The sequence below is a fragment of the Entelurus aequoreus genome, linkage group LG14 (genome assembly GCF_033978785.1).
Source record: "Entelurus aequoreus isolate RoL-2023_Sb linkage group LG14, RoL_Eaeq_v1.1, whole genome shotgun sequence".
In the NCBI taxonomy this organism is placed as follows: domain Eukaryota; kingdom Metazoa; phylum Chordata; class Actinopteri; order Syngnathiformes; family Syngnathidae; genus Entelurus; species Entelurus aequoreus.
Window position 1 is genome coordinate 50,672,246 of NC_084744.1, and position 9,405 is coordinate 50,681,650.

General features: G+C 36.5%; 1 protein-coding gene across 7 annotated transcripts in view; it reads left to right on the plus strand.

Moving 5' to 3' along the window:
• The window catches only part of LOC133665002 (inositol polyphosphate 5-phosphatase K-like), a 44,673-nt gene extending 36,844 nt beyond the window's left edge, over positions 1 to 7,829 (plus strand). For all 7 annotated transcript variants that reach the window (XM_062070125.1, XM_062070127.1, XM_062070128.1 and 4 more), the window contains 5 exons: positions 2,119 to 2,338; positions 2,403 to 2,540; positions 5,408 to 5,491; positions 7,224 to 7,328; positions 7,405 to 7,829. In XM_062070125.1, the coding sequence (XP_061926109.1) occupies positions 2,119 to 2,338; positions 2,403 to 2,540; positions 5,408 to 5,491; positions 7,224 to 7,328; positions 7,405 to 7,473 (616 nt within the window). In that variant the 3' untranslated portion in view covers positions 7,474 to 7,829. The remainder of the gene's footprint in view (positions 1 to 2,118; positions 2,339 to 2,402; positions 2,541 to 5,407; positions 5,492 to 7,223; positions 7,329 to 7,404) is intronic.
• Positions 7,830 to 9,405: the final 1,576 nt, after the last annotated feature.

Here is a 9,405-nt window from a genome sequence, read left to right on the forward strand (position 1 = left end):
AGATTTTTTTTCTTTTTTTCTTTTTTTTTCTCGAGCAATGGCAAAAAAATAAAAAATAAACAAAGACAAAAGAAAAAAAAAACAGCCCGCATGGCAGCTTTGTGTCAACATTGCAACTTTTTCTCGTTAGATTTCACCTCATTCCACTGTTTTAAAATGTTTTTTTTAATTTTTGCAATACTATCAATTTTGCAATTTTTGCAGAATGTGTGGGGGGCCGGTAAATGATTAGCTGCGGGCCGCAAATGACCCCCGGGCGCACTTTGGACACCCCTGCCTTACATGGTACTGTCAAAATGTAAATAATTGTAAACAACAAATAAATAAATACAATATTTGAACTTTTTCTTTGTGAGTTAAAAAAGTGAGAACCGATGATTTCTCTGTTGGCCGGGTATGGCCCCTTCCTGCTTTTCGCAAATTACAACTTGTGATTGGATTCCCATTTGGGAGTGACAAGTGAAAATCCAATCACAGTCACGTTTAGCGTAAGGCTACCTAGATGGGCTACTGTCAACAACTCGTGATCTGATTGGGTATCGCAACTGTCTATCAACTGTCTATCCGGCAGAATTCATACAGCACTGGCAACAAGCTAGCTAAATTCTGATTAGATAAAAGCCTTCAGTGATGTCTGACTTCAATGATTACCTCTCAAAATACCATCATTTATGTCACCACATGACCACTGCTAGAGAAACACTATACAGAAACACATTTACTGGACATTGAATCGCCTCAACAGTGTACAAAACAGGCTATATTTTAGCACATTTAAAAATCAATAAACCTGCATTAGCATTTAAAACATATCTTATGTAGTACTGTCAAAATTAAAATTATTGTAAAAAACATATTACATGTGGAAAAATAAATAAATTAAATATTTGAACTCACGTTTTGTGAGTTAAAAAAGAGAGTACCGATGGCCGGGTATGGCCTCGGTGCCACTTCCTGCTCTTTGCAAATTAAAACTTGTGATTGGATACTCACTTGGGAGTGACGAGTGAAAATCCAATCACAGTCTTATTTATTGTGAGGCTACCTAGATGGGCTACTGTCAACAACTCGTCATCTGATTGGCTATCGCAACTGTCTATCAACCGGCAGAATTCATGCAGCGCTGGCAACAAGCTAGCTGATTTCTGATTGGATAAAAGCTCTAACGTAAAAACAAGCAACACTGGAGCCTAATAAGACATGAAGACAATATGATGAATAGTTTACAGTGTTTCCCATAAACTGCCAAGATACCTGTGGCTGTGGGGGCGTGGCTATGGGCGTGGCTACCATGACATCATCGATGAATTTGCATAATTTACTACAATGATATGATTTTCTCTAAAAAGGCTCAAAAAATGTATACTTACTAATTAATAATAACAGTTATGTTTTAAACGTCCATCCATCCATCCATCCATCCATTTTACAATATAATTACAACACTTTATGTACATATCTATATACAGATTTGAACAATAAGTTATTCACTGAAATATATTTATTAATTGTGGTTCTTTAGAAATATAAAAGCTAAATTGTCTCTTAAAGCTCTGCCTCTTTAATTAGTGCATACTAAATAATTTAACTTTAGCCTACTACTACAACCATATTATTTACCAGCAACATAAAGTGAAACAGAGGCAGAGGTGTCCTGCCACAGTCAGTAACAAATAAACAGAAAACAGTAGTGGTGGTAGATAGACACAAAGCTTCATCAAACATCTGATCCACTGAACAAAGAGCTCCAGAAATCCTGATCCTACACTTCTCTTTTGTAAAGTAAATCTAAACCGCCGATATGGGCATCTACATCAACTATATGATTTGCCTGAGAAGCTGGACAGGACAAAAAAATAAAAAATTAAAATTTTAAAATTAAAAAAAATTTTTTTTTGTGGCGGCCTTAATTCTTTCGCGGCGGGCCGCCACAAATAAATGAATGTGTGGGAAACACTGGTTTATGTAAAGTAGATTAAAATGAACTTTTATTAATCTATGATCATGATTTATGTTGGCTGGCCCTAACGGCACACCACTGCCTAAGAGGTCCTGGTGCTTTTGGGGGGACAAGGTTGTAGGAAATGCCTCCTCAGTCCATGCCGTTGCTCCACCCAGTGGCAAGAAAAGGAAGCCAGCCTGGACAGACCGCATCTTGTGGCGCATCAAACCCAAGAACGTGCCGTTGGACGGCGACGACGACGACGACAAGGCGTCCGCCTCTACAGAGGACGACCTGGACGAGTACCCCCTAGTGGTCAGCCAGGACAAATACACCAGCGACATGAGCTACGGCGTCAGCGACCACAAGCCTGTCATGGCCAGCTTCAGCTTGGAGGTCTGGGACAGTCCATCAACTCACGTCTTTGACTTCGCAAAATCATGGATTGTTCTTTCCGCAGCTGAGGAAACACTTTGACACTGCGCTGGTCCATGTGTCTCCGGAGGGTGTTTGGAGCGCCGACCACGATGCTCTTCTCAACTACACGGTCCAGGAAGACTTCATGTCCTCAACATGGGACTGGATCGGCCTCTACAAGGTTTGTCCCATGAGAAAACCATACTTGATGCAGCACCATCTGCTGGATCCGCATGGTCACTGCAGCACTCTGCCCTGATGCCACTAGACTGTAACGACCAAAAGGGAATATAAAACAGATGGGTCCAAAAAGTATTATTTATTATTAGACCGGAACTCTAATAACTAAAGTTCCTTGGGTAAATAATGTAAACTCACTACACCAGTATGTTTTAGCGCTTTTATGGCGAGTTTACTGACAAATATAAGTAAGAACTTTACACTAATTTATATTAGGGATGGCAACAGCGGAGGATGAATGTCCCATAACAAGAAGATAGAGAAAAAGGAGAAGCTTATCGACTACGGTCGCCTTTGTATGCACTGCAAAGGGCGGACGCGCACAATTTTTCAAGATTTATGCAGATCCCAAATACAGATCAGCAGGTACCAGAAGGTAAGAAAAGTTGCTTTTGCATAATATTGCGAAACAAAACGCCAGATATGTTTTACCTTATACACACACTATAATTATACTCGTATGTTGAAGCACATCAAATGGTGCAGCCTACACTTATCTATGTATGACTGCCATCTACTGGTCACACTTATCATTACACCATGTACCAAATAAAATTCCTTCAAGGTGGGTAAGCGCAACCAAACTTATTCCTTACATTATGCGCACCGGGCTATAAGGAGCACTGTCGAGTTTTGAGGAGGAAAAAAAGGATTTTAAGTGCGCCTTATAGCCTGGAAAAAACAGTGTATATATATATATATGTGTATATATATATATATATATATATATATATATATATATATATATATATATATATATATATATATATATATATATATATATATATATATATATATATATATATATATATATATATATATATTTGTTTTTTGTTTTTTCAAGGCTTAAATCTCCAGATCAAATTCTGATCAATCAGTTAACCAGAGTTCAACCTTTTTGGATTAAAAAAAACAAAAAAATAACATGCAATATTTATCGTAAAACTTTTTAACTTGGAATATTTGATGTGAAGTAATTCATAACAACACTGATTTTGATTCATTGTTATTTTTTGAGAAATTTAAAAGTTAAAGTTTAAAAAAATAATAATAATCCACCAAAATCCTTGGAGACCTACTCATAGAAGTGTTAAAAATAAGTGTAAAAAATAAACACTTAAATCTCTATCAACTTCAGATCTATCTGCCTATTATAAGTTTTTATAATTTTTTTGTTTTTGTTTTATGCCCTTTTTGTCATAGAAAATCTTTGGAGCCTTAAATAGGTCAATAAATCATAAAAACATTAATTTTGATTCATTATTATTTTTTGAGCAAAGTTTTTTTTTTTTTTTTTTTAAAGTGCCCACTCATTAAAGTGTTAAAAAGAAGTCATACATTATTTATTTTTTTTGTATCTTGTTTTTTCATATCAACGCTTTAATATCAACTTCAGATCTATCTGTCGATTATAAATAAAACATTGTATGCCCTTTTTTTAATCATACAAAATCTAGTTTTTTATGGCAAACACACAAAATATGTAATGTTTTCCCCAAAAAATATTTCAAAGTTGAATATTTGATGTGAAGTAATTGGAGCCTTGAATAAATCATAACATTTATTTTGATTCGTTATTATTTTTTGAGCAAAGTTTTTTTCACAAAAAAACTGCCCACTCATTAAAGTGTTAAAAATAAGTCATACATGTATTTATTTATTTTATCTTGTTTTTTTCATATCAACGCTTAAATATCAACTTCAGATCTGTCGGTCATAAATAAAACATTATATGCCCTTTTTTTTTATCATACAAAATCTAGTTTTTTATTGCAAACACACAAAATATGTAATATTTTCCCCAAAAAATATTTCAAAGTTGAATATTTGATGTGAAGTAATTGGAGCCTTAAATAGGTCAATAAATCATAACATTTATTTTGATTCATTATTATTTTTTGAGCAACCTATTTTTCACAAAAAAACTGCCCACTCAAAGTGTTAAAAATAAGTCAAAAATATTTTTTTTAATTGTATCATATTTTTACATATCAACACTTAAATATCAACTTCAGATCTGTCGGTCATAAATAAAACATTATATGCCCTTTTTTTTTATCATACAAAATCTAGTTTTTTATTGCAAACACACAAAATATGTAATATTTTCCCCAAAAAATATTTCAAAGTTGAATATTTGATGTGAAGTAATTGGAGCCTTAAATAGGTCAATAAATCATAACATTTATTTTGATTCATTATTATTTTTTGAGCAACCTATTTTTCACAAAAAAACTGCCCACTCAGTGTTAAAAATAAGTCAAAAATATATTTTTTAATTTTATCATATTTTTACATATCAACGCTTAAATATCAACTTCAGATCTCTCGATCATAAATAAAACATTTTATGCCCTTTTTTTTATCATATAAAAAAATCTATTTTTTTATGGCAAACACACACAATATGTAATATTTTCCCCAAAGTTGAATATTTGATGTGAAGTAATTGTAGTCTTGAATAGGTCAATAAATTATAATAACATTGATTTTGATTGATTATTATTTTTTGAGCATTGACCAAAAGCCTGCATGGCAGATTTGTGTTATTAGAGTCAATATCGCAACTTTTTCTCGTTACGTTTCACCTGTTTGCTCTTTTATAATAAAAAAAAAATTTGTTTTTATTTGTAATTGTATTTTTACAAAAAAAATTAGCTGCGGGCCACAAATGACTCCTGGGCCACACTATGGATAGCCCTGGTCTAAATGATTATAAGGCAGCTCCTTTTACACACGCCCAAACAATACCCATTAGATTTTTTATAAAGCATACAGATGTGAACCGACTGTGCTGTTGTGCTGCAGGTGGGGTTCAAGAGTGCGAGCGACTACGAGACGTTCGTTTGGGTTCGTGAGGACGAGCTGCCGGAGACTGACGAAATCATCCAGGTTAGCATATTCAGACGCTAACAGAATGATGTCAGCCATACCGAAGAGATGATGTCACCGTGTTGTCACGCTGATTATACCGCGATGTCTGGAAATGGGATTTATGGCTCTCAGAAGGGAGTCAGATCTTACAAATCCCAAAACCCGTGAAGTTTGCACGCTGTGTAATTCGTAAATAAAAACAGAATACAATGATTTGCAAATCCTTTTCAACTTATATTCAATTGAATAGACTGCAAAGACAAGGTATTTAATGCTGGAACTGAGAAACTTAATTTTTTTTTTTTGCAAATAATCATTAACTTAGAATTTAATGGCAGCAATACATTACAAAAAAGTTGGCAGAGGGGCATTTTTACCACTGTGTTACATGGCCTTTCCTTTTAGCAACAGTCAGTAAACGTTTGGGAACTGAGGAGACACATTTTTGAAGCTTTTCAGGTGGAATTCTTTCCCATTCTTGCTTGATGTACAGCTTAAGTTGTTCAACAGTCCGGGGGTCTCCATTGTGGTATTTTAGGCTTCATAATGCACCACACATTTTCAATGGGAGACAGGTCTGGACTACAAGCAGGCCAGTCTAGTACCCGCACTCTTTTACTATGAAGCCACGCTGTTGTAACACGTGGCTTGGCATTGTCTTGCTGAAATAAGCAGGGGCGTCCATGGTAACGTTGCTTGGATGACAAAATATGTTGCTCCAAAACCTGTATGTACCTCTCAGCATTAACAGTGCCTTCACAGATGTGTAAGTTACCCATGTCTTGTGCACTAATACACACCCATACCATCACAGATGCTGGCTTTTCAACTTTGCGCCTATAACAATCCGGATGGTTCTTCTCCTCTTTGTTCCGGAAGACACAATGTCCACAGTTTCCAATAACAATTTGAAATGTGGACTTGTCAGACCACAGAACACTTTTCCACTTTGCATCAGTCCATCTTAGATGAGCTCGGGCCCAGTGAAGCCGGCTGCGTTTCTGGGTGTTGTTGATAAACGGCTTTCGCTTTGCATAGTAGTGTTTTAACTTGCACTTACAGATGTAGCGACCAACTGTAGTTACCGTACTGACTTTGGTTTTCTGAAGTGTTCCTGAGCCCATGTGGTGATACCCTTTACACACTGATGTCGCTTTTTGATGCAGTACCGCCTGAGGGATCGAAGGTCCGTAATATTGTTTCTTACGTGCAGTGATTTCCAGATACTCTGAACCTTTTGATGATATTACGGACCGTAGATGGTGAAATCCCTAAATTCCTTGCAATAGCTCGTTGAGAAATGTTGTTCTTAAACTGTTCGCTCATGCATTTGTTCACAAAGTGGTGAGCCTCGCCCCATCCTTGTTTGTGAATGACTGAGCATTTCATGGAAGCTACTTTTGGCACCCACCTGTTCTCAATTAGCCTGTTCACCTGTGGGATGTTCCAAATAAGTGTTTGATGAGCATCCCTCAATTTTCTCAGTCTTTTTTGCCACTCGTGCCAGCTTTTTTGAAACATGTTGCAGACGCCCAATTCCAAATGAGCTAATATTTGCTAAAAATAACAAAGTTTTCCAGTTTGAACGTTAAATATCTTGTCTTTGCAGTTTATTCATTTGATTATAAGTTGAAAAGGTTTAGCAAGTCATTGTATTCTGTTTTTATTTACGATTTACACAACGTGCCAACTTCACTAGTTTTGGGGTTTTGTATTATAACCCTTGTAACCCTCCCCTGTTTCCCGTCAGGTATCGGTGGATAAAGACGACATTCCTCTCCTGGGAGGACACTTTGTGTTAGGCTACTACAGCACAAACATGCAAAGCATCATCGGCCTCAGCGCCAACTTCCAGGTCACTCACTTACATTTATTATTATTATCACAATGTTTTTCTCCACTTTGTAATAAGTGACTTTCTACCCGCGCAGATCTTGGAATCCAAGCGTGCCGTCATGGAGGGCCTCGTTCCAGAGAACGCCAACGGACTCACCAAATAAACAGCAACTCACTCCAGTGTCTTATATCATTTAATGTCGATTTAGTTGAACACACACCTTCTTGTAACAAATAGCCTTCGAGTAAATCATCAAATAAAAATGCCAAACTAAGTAAAAAGGTAGTGTTGGATTGGTTTTGCCTCAGATTTTTTTGGATTTGAATAATGACAATATTAAAGAGATGATCACGAATAATCATGAAAGAATGATGTTAACTATACTTAATGGTAATTTCAGCATAAATTAAGTGATTTTAGCCTTTCCGTTTGCATGTTATTAGTCAAGTTGTGTGGCTGTTAATGAACGTCTAAGAATGCTGGAAAGTATATTTTGGTAAATGATTAAACTGGAAAAAATGGCTGTAAAAGTTATTTGAAGTATTCTTTATTTCTGTGTTTTGTGTAATTGAAATGAATATGTTTTGTTTGTATTATATCATTACATTTATATTATTGCTGGGTTGCAATCACATGACCTAGGGCAGGGGTCGGCAACCTTTACCACTCAAAGAGCCATTTTGACCCGTTTCACAAATGAAAGAAAACAATGGGAGCCACAAAACTCTTTTGAAATTTAAAATGAAATAACACTGCATATAAGGTTGTTTGCTTTGTGCTATGTATAAACAAACTATTATGGGTTACATTTATGAAATCAATGAACGACTGCAGAGAAAGTGAAATAAAATTTCTGCATGCAACAAATCATTTTTAACTCCGAAAAAGACGTCGGGTTGAAGTTTAAGTAAAATACTTAATGTCTATTTAAGTCCTCCTTGTAGTAATGAAAAAACAAAACGCCGAACTTAAATTATCCACTGGCAGAGAACCAAAAATGCTGTCCTCTCTCTCTGTGCCGGCATCCTTTTACTGGCGCCGTGCAGTCAGCTGCCAACCTGAATAATAAAATGTCTATTTCAATGAACAATTAAAAAATGTCAATATATGCAAAATTATAGGAAATTAAAAGTGTGTGGGGGGTGTATATTGTAGCCCGGAAGAGTTTGGGCTGCAAGGGATTCTGGGTATTTGTTCTGTTGTGTTTATGTTGTGTTACGGTGCGGATGTTCTCCCGAAATGTGTTTTGTCATTCTTGTTTGGTGTGGGTTCACAGTGTGGCGCATATTTGTAACAGTGTTAAACTTGTTTATATCGTGACCCTCTGTGTAACCTGTATGGCTGTTGATCAAGTATGCCTTGCAGTCACTTACGTGTGTAAGAAGCCTCGTACAACATGTGACTGGGCCGGCACGCCGTTAGTATGGTGAAAAAGCGGACGTTTAAGGCAGAGCCATCACGGCACGCCCTCAGTGTTGTTGTCCGGGTGAAAATCGGAGAATGGTTGCCCCCGGAGATTTTCGGGAGGGGCACTGATATTCGGGAGTCTCACGGAAAAATTGGGAGGGTTGGCAAGTATGCAGCTGAGCCGTGTCAGAGTGATCAAAGAGTCGCTTGCGGCTCCGGAGCCGCGGGTTACCGACCCCTGACTTAGGGGCACATCTGGGTTTCAGGCAATTAAGTCCCATTAGGCTACTGTTTATTTACCTGCATCAGCGCAGATTTTGGCGTATTTTGAAATTTTTTGAGGCAAATATACAAGCGAACATGAAAAAAATATTTAAAATGGGATGGAGTGGACTTTTAACACTTAAAGAGGAACTGCACTTTTGGGGGGAATTTCGCCTATCGTTCACAGTAATTATGAACATGGCGATGGATCGATTTTTTTTAATGCATTCTAAATATTAAATAAAAGTCCGCCAGTAGGAGCTCCACTAATACCCCCATAAAATCCAATAAACCATTCAAAAAGCGCCAAAAATACTCCATTTACATTTCGTGACTTAAATATTAACCAAGTATTAGTGATATTGTTATTATAAGTGCTAACACAGACCAACTATTTATAGCGGCGCCGTGATCACTACCGTGT